The sequence below is a fragment of the Corythoichthys intestinalis genome, chromosome 9 (assembly GCF_030265065.1).
Source record: "Corythoichthys intestinalis isolate RoL2023-P3 chromosome 9, ASM3026506v1, whole genome shotgun sequence".
Lineage (NCBI taxonomy): Eukaryota > Metazoa > Chordata > Actinopteri > Syngnathiformes > Syngnathidae > Corythoichthys > Corythoichthys intestinalis.
This window is the reverse complement of record NC_080403.1, coordinates 20,240,603-20,258,849: the sequence shown is the minus strand read 5'-3', so window position 1 is coordinate 20,258,849 and position 18,247 is coordinate 20,240,603. Positions and strand designations below refer to the sequence as shown.

General features: G+C 38.2%; 1 protein-coding gene across 3 annotated transcripts in view; it reads right to left on the bottom strand.

The window, feature by feature from the left end:
* cacna2d2a (calcium channel, voltage-dependent, alpha 2/delta subunit 2a) overlaps window positions 1-9,152 on the bottom strand; it is a 348,071-nt gene extending 338,919 nt beyond the window's left edge. For all 3 annotated transcript variants that reach the window (XM_057845730.1, XM_057845731.1, XM_057845732.1), the window contains exon 1: window positions 8,611-9,152. In XM_057845730.1, the coding sequence (XP_057701713.1) occupies window positions 8,611-8,735 (125 nt within the window). In that variant the 5' untranslated portion in view covers window positions 8,736-9,152. The remainder of the gene's footprint in view (window positions 1-8,610) is intronic.
* Window positions 9,153-18,247: the final 9,095 nt, after the last annotated feature.

Sequence of the window (18,247 nt, the reverse complement as noted above, 5' to 3'; positions counted from 1 at the left end):
CTTATTTGCCCCACTGTATGCCATAATTTTCTGTAAATTATTGTTGGAATGGGAAGATAAGACAGAAGACGGATATATGGCGGAAAACACAAGACTGAAAAGCAGTTTCTGCTCTTGCACTACTCTTTAAAAGAAAAACTGTATTTAAAGCCAAAACAACTGTTGTTTTTTGATAGAACAATATGTCTATATGCTGCCATAGCAGATTAATGGTGCATTAAGCCCCCAAACTATTTTTAATTTGTCCCTTTTACCCTGAAAACACCCGTTTACAGATGTCGCGCAACCACTTTTGTTTCAACCCAGCCATATAACGAAGGTAATTAATCATATTTATTATTCAAAATGTCTGTCGTTTTTAGCTTAGAATGATTCATTGGTGTCTAATATTTAGTTAAAAAAAAAAAAAAAAAAAAAAAAACTTTGAAAAATAATTCACTCGCATATTTTTACACTTTTAAAGAAATTACGTCACAATGAAAAAATTGGCGTCTGTAAAAACGTCACGGATATCTACCTCATAACTATTGCTTAATTGTATTTTTTTTGTTCCTGTCGCATTTTCCCCAATATTTTAGATGACAAAATAATCGATCCAAAAAAAAAAAAAAGAAAAAAAAAAAAAGGTTTAAAAGGGTAAATATTAGGGCTGTCAAACAATTAACCTTTTTTAATCGAGTTAATTACAGCTTAAAAATTAATTAATCGTAATTAATCCCAATTCAAACCATCTATAAAATATGCCATATTTTTCTGTAAATTATTGTTGGAATGGAAAGATTAGACACAAGACGGATATATACATTCAACATACGGTACATAAGTACTCTATTTGTTTATTATAACAATAAATCAACAAGATGGCATTAACATTATTAACATACTCTTAAAGTGATCCATGGATAGAAAGACTTGTAGTTCTTAAAAGATAAATGTTAGTACAAGTTATAGAAATCTTATATTAAAACCCCTCTTAATGTTTTCGTTTTATTAAAATTTGTAACATTTTCAATAAAAAAATAAACTAGTAGCTCGCCATTGTTGATGTCAAAAATTACACCATGCCCATACTAACCCATAATATCAGTTGGACCCAAGCGCCAGCAGAGGGCGCCAAACATTAAAAAACAAGGAACAAGCGGGCATTACACCGTACTGTCATTTTAATCTGTTTGAGCGGGGCATGTGCGTTAATTGTGTCAAATATTTTAACGTGATTAATTTGAAAAATTAATTACTGCCCATTAACCCGATAATTTTGACAGCCCTAGTAAATATATGAAAAAGAACATCCCGACCGCTCCTTGATGTCTGTGATTTCTGCATTGTGACCCTTGTTATATTACCATGTTTCACCCATAAAATTCCCCCAAAAATCCAGCTGTGGCCATTCACAGCTGTGGCTTGACACATGCAACATGGAATTTGTGGATCGAAACAAGGTAAGTACGCGATAATATCTCGTTAAAGTCATGGCGTCTGTAATTCTGCTCTCGTGTGTTCTCACCTCCAGGTAGTTTTGCTGTTTAAATTATTTATTTATTTTAAATGCCCTCCTGTTCAAATTTTTTCTTCCCCCAGAAAATTTAGATTTTAATCTTTCCAATGATGTATCACACAACCATATCGGACAATTTTGAAATTTGGCCAAATTGGGGTTCTCAGAGCGGAACTTCAAGTCACCTTAGAGTTTTCCGCCATATACATTCAACATACTGTACATAAGTACTGTATTTGTTTATTAGAACAATAAATCCACAAGATGGCATTAACATTATTAACATTCTTTCTGTTGAAGGGATCCACGGATAGAAAGACTTGTAGTTCTCAAAAGATAAATATTAGTACAATTTATAGTAATTTTATATTAAAACCCCTCTTCATGTTTTGGTTTTAATAAAATTTGTGAAATTTTCAATCAAAAAATAAACTAGTTGCTCGCCGTTGTTGACGTCGCCAAGCGGTGACGTCACATGGGCTCCCTGCCATTCTTCCACAGTGTCTTTAACTACGTAAGGTAATGATTGAAATACACCACAAGGTGTCAATGGCGAGTTTTAAATTACTTAGAAATCAAGCCAATGAGTGTGTTTTGTCCGTCGACTGACACCGTAGTTCCCTGTTTACTGGGTCCATCCATTCCATTGTACTTCACGGTCATTTGAGTGCTGGCTTCACAACTTACGAGACCTCTGATAGTTTGTATATTGTGACTAAATATTGCCATCCAGTGTATATGTTGAGCGAAACAAAATGTTTGAATAGAGTTTGACCAAATTCTGAGTAAGTTTTACGTGTATTTTGCATAGCTATTTTGATTGGGAATGCCAGCTCTCTTTTCTTTTTGTGAACATTATTATTTCGAGAGATAGCAATACTTTTTTGTTGTGGTTTCACTAAATGATGCTTATGTTTGTTGTGAAGGAGTTGCCGAAGCTTATGCCAATAAACGGCGCGGTCCAATGAATGCCTGAGTCCACTCGTCTTTCTCTGCTCTTAGCTCTCAATGTGCAAAAAACGGCGTCATTGTAACCTGTTTGAGGCAATGCATGTGTTAAATGCATCAAATATTTTAACGTGATTAACTTAAAAAAATTAATAACCGCATGTTAACGCGATAAATTTGACAGCACTAGCACGTATATAAAAAAAAAATCAATGTGAAGTTGAGACGGCTATATGGCTGTAAATTGGGTAGTGAGGGTAATTTACTGTGTTGATATTAGGGATGCCCAGATCACATAATTTTGCATGTGAGTTTAAGTCCGAGTCAACAAATTTGACGAGGCCTGATCCAATACTTAGAAATGGTCCAAGCAACCCCAAACTTTTGAACCGTAGTGTATCATATGGGATTTTTCATTATGTACACTACGGTTCAAAAGTTTGGGGTTGCTTAGACCCCAAACTTTTGAACGGTAGTGTCTTAAGGAGGAAAAAAAATATATATTTAAATTCTCAATTTTATATTACATCAATAAAAATACTATTAAAAAGTAAAGTTTTTCATCCTGTGTAATAAAGTTTGCCATCCTGTGTAATAAATTTTGCTATCTTGGTTGCGATTTTCTTGACTTTTTTGCTGTCGCTGGATGTTTTCTTTGTTCTGCAAAGTTTGTTTTACTAGTGTAAATAAAAATATTTAGTATCAACTCTATTGTATATGTATTTTTTTGCAATGTACTGATTTTGTTTAATTATTTGTAATTATTTATTTCATATTATTTATATTATATTATTATAATATACTATATATATATATATATATAATATTAATCTTTTTTATTATAATATTTAATAATATTTAATTATTTTTTAATTATTTTGTTGCTTGCAGCCACTAACTGATTCACTACCACTAACAGTTGTAGACCTCAAATCCATTTTAACTGGAAAGGCTGCCATTGAATAGTCATGTTTCACTGCCATCGACGGCCATAGACATCCAATCTAGTTTGACTAGCGCACTGATTACTGCCACCCCTCCCGGTCAAAGTTAATTGGACCACTATCGCCGTCAATCAAAGTGAGAGAGTAAAAATTACATCAATCAATTACATCCAACTTCCGATCCTCTGAAAAAGACGTGATCGGACCCAATTTCTGATCACCTGACAGGATCGGGGACATCTCTAATCATATACATTACCTGTAATCACCAACATGTATATTACTCCATTGGTCAAAAGTTTTGAGGTTCTTTCTCATTTGACTGAATGGCAAAAACTCTCAAAACCTATGGCTGCGGGTGATGAGTGAACTCCCCAGAGTCTTGGTTCCACATTCTCAATTTGTCTGTTTATGGGTTTTCCATTTCCACTAGAAAAAAAAAACTCACTTATTCACTGCTTTTGCACTCAGGCCAAAGCAATTAAAAAAGATTCAGCACCACTTTCAAGTAAGTTAAGGTGCTTCATTTCGACAAACGTAGTCCTTTGATGCCATCTTGTGGCATCTATAAGCAATTAAAAACTTGGTACAATAGGGGACATACTACAAACAGATTTGCGCTATTTGTGTCTTGAAACATATATTTAAGTTCCTCGTCAAGAGCGTGCGTTCAATTGTGTTTTTTATTCCCATTAACTCATTGGCTGGCACTGATGGCAATAGACCGGGAGAGCCTGGCAGCGTAATATTCATTCATGATGAACTGAGATAATCAGACAGCAAAAATCCATTTAATTAAAATGCATACTAGTGCAAATCGATACTGTGCATAATTTTGCAATTGATGTTATTTTTTTCAAGGAAAGAAACGAGACTAGTGGCAAAGACAGCACCATTCCACATCAGTTACACACATACACAATATAGACAGAGTGATCTGTTCTTTTTAATTTACTAGGACGTCGGATGAGAGGAAGAGTAAATATAATGGTAAAAAGAAAATTTGGATTTACATTCAAAATATGCATTAAAATTAAACCATCATGTGCAACATCTTCAGCTCAGTGAGCACATGAAGGTTTAATTAGTATAGTTTGCTTTTTTTTTTTTTTTTGGCAGTCTAAAAACTGCTCTACCATGTTGACATGATTTATTATTTTGTGAACACGTCAATTTTAGCAAGCCAACCTGTTCCCTATTCATCATCAGCCAAGCTTTAAGGGATGAACAGTTCCTTAATTTTAGCTCGATTAAGTTTTATTCTACGGCGGCTAACTTTTGTGACACAAAATCACTGTGAAGCTGAAAATATCTTGTACATTTGACAGAACACACAGAAGAACGTTAATATCAACCACCCAAATTTTAATGACTCCGAAAAAAACCAAGAGATTTGAAAATCAAGGGATGTTTTCACTCTCAAACACAATAGTTTTTTTTTGCTCCATACCTCAAATGGAGACACAGTTCCAGATGTTTGAGAACATTTGCTTAAATTCTCCTGTGGCTTGTATCCCACCAAAAGAGGCGCTAGCCAACAGCTAGCTTGCTGGCAAACGATCTAATGGAGGCATCCGCTGATCTAACATTGCCGACGATCGGAGAGCTTGTTCAATGTGTCATTTCCTCACCTAGTGTTGTGTCTTGTTTAGGCCCAACCTCATAAAACAGTTTAATGCTATTTGCGGTATACAGAAGTTCCACAATGGAGTACCAAACAGCCCTCAGTCTTCGCATATTTTCGCCAGTTATCTTTAAACATGATGAATATAGTTTGAAAGTAATCGATGAATTCATTTTCCAGTGTCCTTTAAGAAAGTAATTTCACATTATTTCAAATTTGGAAAATTCTCTTAAAATGAAACCGCTTGGGAGTCAGTCAGTCAGCATCCCACACAACAAATTTACTCTGCATTTATATCATTGATCAAAAGTTTTGAGACAACATCTCATTCAACTGAGTGGTGAAATGCCTCAAAACTTAGAAGTACACTGTACACTGCATATTACCGTAGTGGCCCGAATATAAGACAGTGTTTTTTGCATTGAAATAAGACTGAAAAAGTGGGGTCGTCTTATATTCGCGGTCTAGACGTTATACCCATTCACGACGCTAGATGGCACCAGATATCATTGAAGCGATGTTCTGTCATGACAGATCTCAGCTACTCTCAAGTTTAACCAGTTTGCATTACTTTATTGCATTGTTTTTCCTTATTTAGATTTGTTTCAAGACTACAGTTGCACTTAGACTTCACTTTGATGGTTAAAACAGTTATTGCAATTTTGTTGTTTTATCACAATAGATTGGTTTATTTACATTTCAAAAACCAGAAGCCATTCATTTACGAATGTGATTGCACTTTAGTTTACATATTTAAATGTTCAGATATTAAGATTTTAATTAGGCAAAATAACATGCCTTTTCTCTCAAATATATTGTTATAATCATTTGTTTCAGATGTACTGTAATTATTTTCTGCATAAAAATTAATTTGGTGTTCAAAAAGTCTTTTTTCAAACTTGAGTTTTGAAAAGAGGGGGTCATCTTATAATCAGGGCCGTCTTATATTCGGGCCAATACGGTATAAAGGATGCAATTCAATTTTTTTTAGCTGTCAAATAAATAATAAGGTTTTCTATCAAAGAGGCATAAAAGAAGAAAATCAGAATCATAAATCCTTAAATTAGACTGAAGCCTCTTCCGAATGTGGATTGAAATCTTATATTTATTGCATTTCTTACAGTGTAAGTAAACAGCTCTGATATAAACTGTTATGTGCTCTGTCAGGAGCATTTGTGTGACTTTTAATGTACACGGGAGCAGACCATCACAAACATGTCATTTAGGCATTAGATTGGAAATGGGCAGTTGAATTTGAAGTGTAAATCCATTTTAAGGCAAGAAAGATGGAGGGTTATTTCAGAACATGGATCATAATCACAAGCAAATTGATGTCCACCTTATTAGTGCCAATACTAAAAGGGTTTAATCTTTGTAAGTCACATCGACAAAAACGTATAACAACACTAAAAACACTATCTTCGCTCTTAAACAAACACGAATTACAACTAAACCTGATTAGGGTGAATCATCACAGACCATCCGAATCACAGGAATAATTCACTTCATTCCATTGGGGATTTTTTATTACGCGGGGACTCGGGCGGTCAAAAATACGGCGCCGTTAACAGCAGTTTGGAGTTAATCGTCAGTGAATGGTAAGTGACGCCGCCTTCAAAGTCACCTTGATCATCTCAATAACAAAGCCCCAGAGGATGCAGGCAGGCTTCATTATGGGCAGGCGTATTAGGCAAGAGGAAGGGTGTGTGCGTGGGTGTGGGTGGAGGGGGGGGGGGGGGGGCATAAAAATTTCACATGAAGAAATAATATTTAGTATTGACCAATTCAACTAGAGAGTCTCATTAAGTGTCACAGGTGAGCTGGAGCTTATCCCATCTGACTTTGGCGAGGAAAACCTGGCCAATCAGAGTGCATCTAGTCCAGAGGTGCCTATTACGTCGATCTATAGACTTCATAACCTAGTAATGAAGTCTATGGTCGATCATAACGCTAGTGTGGTTAGCTCGCGACATAAAAAAAAGACCAAAAAAAACATGCATTTATATATATATATTTATTTATTTATATATTTTCATAAATGTTTTATGAGCAAACTCCACTTTAAGGTACATTGTGGGAGGTCTTGAAAAGTAGTTCTTGGAGAAAATAAGTATGAGCACCCCTGATCTAGTTCAACAAGCATTATCACTCATATCCACACCCATGAACAATTCAATGTCTTCTATGATGTTTTTAAGACGTGGCAGGTAGCCGGAGTACCAAGAGAAAAACCATGCATGCAAGCACAGGGAACAGGGTAGGAACAGAGTTGAGATAGGAATGCAGAAGGTCTCGACTCTGAGGCAGACGTGCAAAATGTATTCATTTGGTTTACAAATTGCACTGACCTAATGCCATGTGTGTTTGGGAACACTGAATTAATCAAGTCACCTTCCTTGAGCTGAGACTTGAACCAGGACCAACAGAACAGTAACTGTATATGGACTGACCACTAGACCACAGTACAGCCCTTTATTAATTGTACAGATTTTGACTAAATGAATTTAAATATATTCAAAATATTTGCAGTCATAGATTTTTTTTTTACTTATAAAGAATGTATGATATACTTATATGATACGAGTTGCGGTTTTGAACCGACTTGAAATATCACCACCAGCATAAACTGAAATGATTGCTCAATTTCAAGTTTCCTCATGCAACTTCCCCATCATCTGCTTTGTATGAGCATCCTGGGGTGACTTAGACATAACGGTGCATCCTACCATGTCTCTTTGCTCTCATGAATTTTAATCCAAATTGAGTTCTTTCATCTTTGTAATTGAGTATTTCCTCCTGTTTTAAAAATGTCCACTACGTGCTTTGTTATGCATCATTACCATGACAACAAACACGAGAAGTGTCTCTATAAGAGGGTAACACAATGTAATATAACATAACCTTGCATGAATTATGGTTTATTTTCAACCCATACAGGGCACTCATTGAACTCATTGGCTACGATTGACGGCGATAGCCGTCTAATCCAATTTGATTGGGAGAGGCAGTCAATGGCACTAAAATATGAGCATTTATAGCCATTCTTCCCTTTTAAATGAATTGGACGTCTTTCGCTATTAATAGCAGCCAATGAGTTAAATACTATGCACAAAATAAATAAATAAATAAAAATAAAAACTTTACATAGTTAATTGGGGCCATAACCAGTGAGAATTTGTTTAACTGGTTTTAATTCCATTTATATATTTTTATTGACATTGTATTCATTTTTTAAATCTATAATTAAAAAAAATATAATTAAAATACATTAATGATGAATAATAATTGCTAATATTTAAGTTTTCACAAATGAAAAACAAAATGTCATTTGCTCTATAAAGGGTTAAAGGTCATAAGTGTCAACTTTTCGAATAGCTTTTAATATAATATAATATAATATAATATAATATAATATAATATAATATAATATAATATAATATAATATAATATAATATAATATAATATAATATAATATATAAATGCATCATCACAGACGGAAGTTGCGTGCTGTAACACATGAGCAAGGCGTGCATTCTCGGGGCCACCTGTCCTACTTCTCTCCCGACCCCCTTCAAAACGAAGCGTCCGCTACTTACGTGTAGTGCTGCGGGAAGTGGTGCGTCCCGGCGGTCGGCGTGGACGCACAAACGAGAAGTACAGTTTGGATACACAGGAGGAACAGCGCGCCGTAGGAAGGGGCTCCGATCGCCATTTTCCCCATGAAATATTCAGCAAAGTAGGAGAAATAAGCCCAAGGGCCCGGAGGACGCAGGACCACCGTGGGGGACGATGATGTCGGGGGACAACAGTCTCCTACAGCCGAGCTAAGAATAAACCCAGTCTGAGGAGAGAAGGGGAGCGGGTTGGAGGGAAAGTGCGCGCCGGGAGCTGGTGGATGGACGAGCGGAGGGCTTGAGGACTCTTCCGCTGCTATCCGGGAGAGAGAATGTCACTCCTTCACGGTGGAGGTGGTGATGAAGAAGAGGCAGATGCTCCGCCGCCGATGATGATGAGGATGTTGTGCACCTATTTGCGCTGTCCTCCCTCCCTTGCCGCCGCCGCTGTGCACATTTACTCCCTGCCTCTCTCACTCTCGCTCTCTCTCTTCTCCACAACTGGCTCCTACGAAATCATCGCTTGAGTGAAGCCGGCCGTGATCACACGCCTCGTGCATCCGGTAGACAGGATTCAAAATAAAACGTCAGACGACGACGTTTGCGGTATTACACTTCCTCAAGTGCAGGGAGATCCATGCAACGAAATATTGTAATAGATACTAAGATAATGGTTGCACAAGTGTTAACAGTAACTGTGGTCTGTGTCAAGGGAGTAGGTTTGCATAGGGAGGGTAGGGAAAAAACACTACCAACTAGGGGTGTGACAAAATATCGAAATGGTGATAATACTTTGTATCCCAAAAGCATAGGCGGATCTACTATAGTGACGGGATCTGTCGTTCACTTGAGTAAACGAATCCATTCCGGTTCGTTCAGTAAAACGATTCGTTCAAACGAATCGTTCAACGAATCGTTCGCCCCCCTCATCTCCCTCCCCACCCAAATGAATCGTTCGGTTAGTGAACGGGAAGTGACGTTGCCGAACGAATCACCAAAGACCGCTTCGCAGTATAACTGAACGGGAAGTGACATTGCTTGGTCCCTCCCTCTCTTGCACATTGACCACTCGTCGTAGTTTCAGAAATGAGTGACAGGCGATATCATTCTGCTCTCAGAGACAGCCTCGTCTCCCTCCCGCTGCTGCAAAAGCGAGGGAGAACTTCCGCGTCGTCTGTCCTAGTTCTATGGGCTCAAAGTCATGGCTCGTGCTTGCATTTCGAATTAGGACAGGGTTAAACATTTTCCTTTTGAGGGGGAAGTCGGGGTTTGGGGTCGGGGGCGCACGGACTTTCTTTAGCATGATCTTGCTCACATATACAATGCTGCTGCTAACAGCCAACGCGGCATGCCTGCTGTCACGAAAATAAAAATAAATCGAAAGTTTAATTTCTAATTATGGAACGGCCAACACATCATATTAACCTCTCGCTCTGTTGTATTTTTGTTTTTTATTATTAAGATGATCGTTTTGAATTTTTGCACTGGTATTAATAAATAAAATAATCCAGTCAGCTCCCCTGTCGTCCCCGCATCTCAGATCGTCAAATGCTGACGAGAAATAATTGTTTGCTTTATGATTTCGCCTTTCTACTCTCATTAGTCTGTTAAGAAAAATGTAGACATATTGCGACATCTCCCGTGTCCGCGCGCTTTGTTTTTGGGGCGCTTGAGTAGCACATGATGGACGGATTGACATAATTTGTCAAACCAACCGACACCCTCTGACACGAAAAAAAAAAAAAAAAAAAAACACTCGGAAAAAATTGACATGTATATACAGTTTCATTGCAAATCAGTATTATGGTGATCATACTAAATATTATTTTTTTTCTGTGCACATATGAGGTACATATCGCTGCCATGAAGCCTCCATATAGTGACAGTTCTCTGCCCGCTTCACTGCCGTCACGCAACCGCAGCTCAGGTTTTGCTTGCCTCGTAGCTACGCGTGTTTTAAATTACTGTAAATTTGATAGTATATCGTCATAGGCACAGTCCCGAGTCTGTTGAGAAAAGTAGAACACTAAACCATGCTCGCTAGATTTGTGTGGTGTTTTTGTCTTTTTGAGCAGCATTTGATAGGCTCCACGTTAACAAATATGTGACAAAGTCGTTTCCTTTCATTTTATGACTCGTTCACCGCATAGTCATTACTGGAAAGTCAAGTTAGCAGCAAGCTAGGTCAGGAACCGGAGGACCGAATCACTGAACGGGAAGTGACAAAACTCAGTCTTTCCCCCCTGCCTGCACGCTGGCTGCTTATTGGCCACACGTGGAAATGAGTGACATACGCCATGATTCTGTTTCCGCTCCCTCCCCTGCCCGCGATGAGGCTGGCGTCTGATTGGTCGTGTGCGATGTCAGAAGACGCTGCCGCTTGCTCAACGCCCTCCCACGCAGCGAACAAGCGCCACCAACTTCATAGAACGAATCAGTGCAGATGGTGATTAGTTCGGTCTCGTTCACCCAAACAATTCGTTCAAAAAGAACGAATCGTTTGCGACCGATACAACACTAATCTACTATTCAGGCGAAGTAAACGATCGCCTTAGGCCCCCAACCAGTAGGGGGCCCCCAACCAGCTGCCCTTGCCTCAACGAGAAACGGCTTGGGCCACCGGAGCCAGCAGCACCCCCAACTATTCGTCATGTATAATTATGTCAGCATACCAAACAAACAAATAACAAAACAAGAAAGAAAGCCATTTGAATGCTGCATTTATATTATCTCTCCCCCACACACACGCACTACAATGGACTGTTCCATGACGACGGACAGAGTATCAGTCGCTTAGCTTCATTTAGCACCGTTTAGCATCGCTTAGCTCCGCTTAGATGTTGTTAGCTTCACTTAGCTCTCCCGCGGTTTTCACGCCACTAAAATCGCTATTTTTACAGCTCACTTGCTACTTTGCACGTCGGCTATCGTTTATTTCAAACACATGAGCGAAGATGCTCTCCATGAGAGTCAAAGTGCAATGAGTGAGGGAGAAGTTGAGAACAGGCCTCTAATGCCTCTTTTAACTTTCTTCTTCTTCACACCGAACATAAAATACACGACAGCACACCCGATGGCGAAACAATGTAGTACAGTTCCAATCAGTCATACAATAACACACAAAAGCTGATTAACAGCAAAAGCATGTCATGTTCGTCATATAAATAATGATTTCTGGAGTTAATCCCACATACTTCAGAATTAATATTATAATATGTTGAGTAAATACTACATAATACAGATTCTACACTAAGAATAGCTTTCAAATGACACTCTTCATGACAAATATGATTGGCAATGAATAATTATTATAATTATTATACTACTATCATATATATTAGTATACTATAATAATATTGCAAGAATTTTTTTAAAGAATTGTTTTGAATAATGTTTGAAAGGCAAAGTCAGTGTTCTGAATCTGTTTACTTTCCATTCTTTTGCACCAGTAAATGCTATCAGCATTTAACCTCATTGTTTATTTGTGAATAATTATTGTTATTTACATGATTATTTGTACTTTAATAAAGAATTTAAGTGTTCCAAAATAGTTTCGTGAATGAATAAGCGTCAACAAAAATTTCATTGCTAAATTACTAAAAAACAGAAAATTATTAGATCAGTCGATTAATCGTAAAACTAGTCGGCTGACTAATCAGGAGAAAATTTGTCGTTTAGGACAGCCCTAGTGCACCAGAACATATTGCCTCCACACCCTTCTCACCTTTTAACCCCTGACCCATGAAGAGGGCCCCTAGATATGTTCGCCTTAGGCCCCAAAATGGCCAAGTCCGCCACTGCCCAAAAGTGCGGTGGCCGAGATGTGTCAGGCGAAAGCAAAGTCCAAACACTTTGCAAATAGAAAAAAAGCACGAACCCCATTTGCAAACGCTTTGCAAAAGGAAAAAAGAATGCAAACTGCCACAACACGATCCCCAGTTCCTAAAGTGCGATTGCAAATTGGCAAAAGCCCAAACCCCAATTGCCACAACACGACAGCAAATGGCTCGCAGCACGAATGCAAAAGGCTCGCAAGACGATGACCCAGAAGTTTAAAAAAAAAAAAAAAAAAAAAAAGGACGACACTTTGTATATTGCTATATGTGCTTTGTGACCATCTCTACGGACCTCAGTAAAGTTACCCCCCCCCCATCAGACGAAAATTTATAAGAAAATGATGTCAATCGTTTGTGCTGCAACGGTTTTGTTGATACAGTATTATGCTTTCATTGAGATATTAATTTCAAGTGGTGACCTCAGTTGTAGCTTTTCCTTAGCTTATGAAACGAATGGCATCACTTCGGAACCACTTTGCAGTAAATGAGGGGCTTAGAGGGACGTCATCACTCGAAATTAATATCTCAAGCCCCCCAATTTACTACAAAATGGACCAGAATTTGTTTGCGCTACGTTAGTGCTAGTTGTTAGCACACACCTCTGTTATGAGAGATTTGGTACACTCCATTAGCCCCGGTAGCTTAGCTAAGGAAAAGCTGTGAGTGACGTCGCCACTCAAAATTAATATCTCAATAAAAGCATAATACTGTATCTACAAAACTCCTACAGCACAAACGATTGACATTTTCATATAAATTTGCGTCTGATGGGGGGGAGGGGGCAACTTTATGTAAGTCCGCAGAGATGGTCACAAAGCACATACTGTATAGCAATATAAAAATTGTTGTCCTTTTTTTTTTTGTTTGTTTTGTTTTTTAAACTTCGGGTCATCGCCTTGCGAGCCATTTGCATTCGTGCTGCGAGCCATTTGCTGTTGTGTTGTGGCATTTGGGGTTCATGGTTTTGCCAATTTGCAATCGCGCTTTAGGAATTGGCAGTTTGCATCCCTGCTTTTTTCCTTTTGCAAAGTGTTTGGACTTTGCATTTCGCCTGACACCTCTCGGCCACCGTACAAAAGGTTATTGATATGCACCTGCCAAGAATCGAGATATCGTTTTAAAAAGGTGTCAATGTTAAAAAAAAAAAGGAACCAACAAGTTGCTATCAAAATCTTCAACTATAATAGTGTCTCAGTTAACTCTAAGGCTGCTATTGATGGCGCTCGACGCCCAATACATTGAGACTGGGAGGGTCGAACGAACGTTCATTCATTCGAAGCCAGAGCATTCACAGTCACTCTTTCTGAATTTCAGGCCATTTACAAGTCAATTTCTGTTCATTTTAGTGCATTAACAGGCCGCTTCTTGTTGAGTTTGAGTCGCTGCCTATTCATTTGGGAGATTCCTGGGCCACTTCCTGTTCCGTAACCCAAAGTCAACAGGAAGTGACTCATAAAATGCCCCAAAATCAACAGGAAGTGACTCAAAATCAATGGAGTAATGATCTGAAATGCCCCAAAATTACCTCATTGCCTAGCATTGGTTGCCACTGATGGCCATAGACGTTCAATCCGTTTGAAGTGGGAGGGATGGCAGCGAATGAACATCATTCGCTGCCACTCTCCCAGTTCAAATGGACTGGATGTCTACTAGTGGTAAACTCATTCCAATTCACAACAGAAGCTTGTTTTTCTGTATGTTAGTTGTTTTGTAGAATATCTTAGGTTTATTTCCTGACCAATGTATCAATAATCGTTGTATCGCCATATCGTGAGAGCATTGTTATCGTAAGCTTTGTATCGCAAATAGTATCGTATCGTGAGGTATCAAGAGGTTCCCACTCCTACTACCAACTGTTCAGGTTGCTCAGATTGTCCCCACCAACTTTTGAGCAACCTTATTTGTGTTATATAATTACTTCAGTCATATAGGTGATTTAGATTGTCTTCCCATATGTTTTAATTGTTGTAATTGACCCCACCATTATTCATTTTTTTTCATCATGTTCAGACTTACATGTACCTCTTTTCACTTGCTGAATGTGCCGTTTTTTTTCCCTCCTAAATGCACATTTGATTGGCTAATTAATTGACCGCCCCCCCACCACCACACATTAGATATTAGAGATATTAGGGATATTAGAAGGTTTTTTTTTCCAGCCAGCAGCAGCCACTATAAGAAATGTAAAAAGACATCAAAGTTGTGGAAGTGGGGAACACACCACTAATTTTGCTACTGAAAGTCTGACCTGCATCTGAGTTAGCATAACATTAAACTGTGTGAATAGGCTAATCTGCAAAATTTGAGTAGGAAGCTGCTGCGAGAGAAGTGTCCTCCCGTATGTATTTTCTGCTGTTAATGTTAATTTAACTGTGAGAAATGTAGTGAACCGAGGTTTACCCCCTTCTCCCCAATTATACTTTTTATTTTATGGATGTGGTCTTAAAGCAGCTTACAAAGGAGCTTTCATTTTTTTGTTGAGTTTGGCTGTGCTTGTGGACAAAAGCAGTAGTGTTTTACCCGAAGGACAGCTCCATTTTTATTTATTTTTGTTATTCCCTGACAAATAAGTTTTTTCAGTTATATTTGATTTCTTTATTTAGACAGTGTCTTGAGACAAATATTTATTTTTCTGAATTCCTGGATAGTTAAAGTGATCCTCTGATTTAAATACATGTAGGCTCTAATAAACCACAATTGTTCTCTTGTACTAAAATATGTTGTTAGAAACACATAAAATGTTAAATCAATGGCAATATTTTATAATATTTAGTCCATATTTTGACCGTTGGTTGGCGCCATGGTTTGCGGGCTCGCAGTGATGACGTCATTGGCATCTTTCCGAATGTGTAGCGTGTTCAACAATTGCTTATTGCTGCCTAAACTCGCGAAGTAAAATGCCACGATGTGCTGCTTTTGGATGCAATTTCCAGTCAAATGGAAAACAACAGTGACCCTGACGTTGACCTTACAACAATGTTGGAGTTCGTCAGGGAATGCGTGTTTGCGTACTGCTGAGCTCCTGAGTGAAGAGTGGTCAAGGTGGAAATATTATTTTTTGTGAATAAATGTGCATAAGTGGAAGCTTCTCCCCTTTCTGGTACTTTTATACACTTATCCTAGCTACCACGCGTTACAATGTACAAGACCTGGATTACACAAGGTATGCTCTTTGGCCTGTACTGTATGTAAAGTACACGACAGCTCTGGATGCTAACAATCTACATAATTATATTGGGAAAACGTTTGAAAATGCAATATGCTTACCTTGAATATCTGCTAATAAAACTGGAGTTCCCGAATCCCAACAGCATGCACTCTCGCTCCCAACCGGAGTTCCCAACTTCCCAACAGGACTCTCTCGCATCACCAGTTTTGCCCAACTTTTGTCTTATCAGGTGTTTGCTGCACGCATTTTTCCCTGAAGCTCGTCTTGTGAACGACCGACAGTGCTGTCCTGCTCTTCACTTTTCAGATCTGGTTCAAATAGGAAGGGTAGAACCAGGGGTCGCGTTAACCGGATATTTTCCGTCGTTGACCGGTTTTTTAAAACGGTGACGGAAAAAACTGACGTCCGTCCGTCATTTTGACAGGTTGCAATTCACACCCCAGACCACAGGGTGGCGAGTTAGCATATTAATTAGCTATTGTCTCTCTTAATGCATGACGTCGTTGGCTCTTCTGTCAGAATATTGTAGCGTCACCTGGGTCTGGCGGCGGCACCGTGATTGACACATCAACGCGAGGTTCTTATTGGTGCACCCGGTGTGCCAGCGCGTCATCCAATTGATGGACAAGATTGCCGCCCAATCACATGACGCCACAACTCCGCCCCCCTGACTGGAGCCGCCATATTGTGTGTCAGCTGTTCATGTTTACACATTACCGCTACGTACATGCCTCCTATTACGGCGTGTTTTTCTGCTCGTTAGTATTAATAATCAAAATGGTGAAGGCGTGTGTGGCGGTTGGTTGCTGTAACAGAAAAGATAGACGGAGAGACTTGAAGTTCTACCGTATTCTGAGAGACCCGGGAGGATGAGAGCGAGATGGACTGCTGTAATTCGACAAGAAATCTGGGCACCAAACGATCACCACAGACTATGTAGTAGTCATTTTATATCTGGTAAGATGCATTTAATATATATTTAGAAGATTTTGAGTTGACAACCACAATTAAGATCATTGTGTGACGTTGGTGATTGGGGTCTATATCGTTGCCTCTTTTTCTTTGGGGGCGGAGTTGTTGGCGGTAAGCAGAGTAAAAAGGGAGAAAAATACCACGACTCCCGTGTCTAATTTTTCGCCGCCAAGCAAGCGTTACAATATTAATTAAAAATGAAAACTAAATACTATTGAATAAGTCATCATTATCATTTTAAAAATTTAAGTGACCGGTAAAAATAGACTATGACCGGATTTTTATGACCCTGTCAGTCAAAATGACAGACAACGAAAATGTCTAGCGCAACCTCTGGGTAGAACTGACGACATGTTGGGAAAGCTAACGAGTGACAAGCTGGAATTTCGGCATTCGGGGCCAGTGACGTCACACACTGCGACGTAACAAGAATGGCGACCTATCATTTAAAATAATTTTACAAACTTTATTAAAACAAAAACATTAAGAGGGGTTTTAATATCAAATTATTATAACTCATACTAAAATTTATGTTTTAAGAATTGCTTGTCTTAAAAATAGAGGATCCCTTTAAGAGATGATTATCAAACTTGCATTTATTGTTTATGTTAATATAATTTATGTTCAAATAATGCAATCTAAATTTGCTCATAAAATCCGGACATTTTTTCAGGAAGTTTTCAAAATGTTTCTTTAGTAATTTTTTAAAACAAAAGTTTTAATTGAATGATGTAGGCTGAACCAGTACACATAAAAGTTAGCATAAGTCAATACAGATTTATTTTGCATTGATCAATATGAATGTCTTATCCCCAGCAAAAAGTGTACATGCAGGTTAGGCCATATCATTCCTACCAATGTTTAGACTAAAGCTACGCCCTTGGTCTGTGTTCAGAATGATCAAATCAGGGGTGTCAACATTAACGAAAATGAACGAAATGTTGAAAACTGAAATTGAAAAAAATATTTTTGTGAATTGTTTTAAAACCAATTTACACCAACTAGGAAAAACTGAAGAATTTTTTTTTTTTTTTAAACTAAACTAATACTAACAATTTCAAGAAAAAAAATGAAGATGAATAAAAACCCTAAAACTTACTCTAAAAACTATTTAGAACTCATTGAATAAGAGAACATATTCAAAAACTTAACTACAGTGGTTCCTCTACATACGAAGTTGATTCGTACCAGTACCTTGTTTGTAAGTCGAAATGGTCGTATGTCAAGCAGCATTTTCCCATAAGAATACATTATAATACCATTAATTCATTCCACTGCTGGTGCTATTGCAAATGGCAACTAAACATACCAAAACAAATAAGTTATCAATAAAAACAGGAATAATAACATAATAATAATTCCTGTAGTAATGTAACAAATCGCGTTCTAATGTAGCAGACATATTTTGCGTGCTGTACTTGAACGCACCGCCTCGCTGACGTGACACAGAGGGAGCGGTGCGGTTGAGAGTTTGCTTTCACTTTTAATGTTTTGTTGAGAACACTGCCAACTGCGGCGGACAGTAGGCGTGTTGTGTTGGACAAGTTCTGAAATAAATGACAAAAACCTGACGAAGCTGGCAAGTTCTTTGGCGATGTTAACACAATAATAATTGTCACCTTAACTTATAAAGACTAGCAAA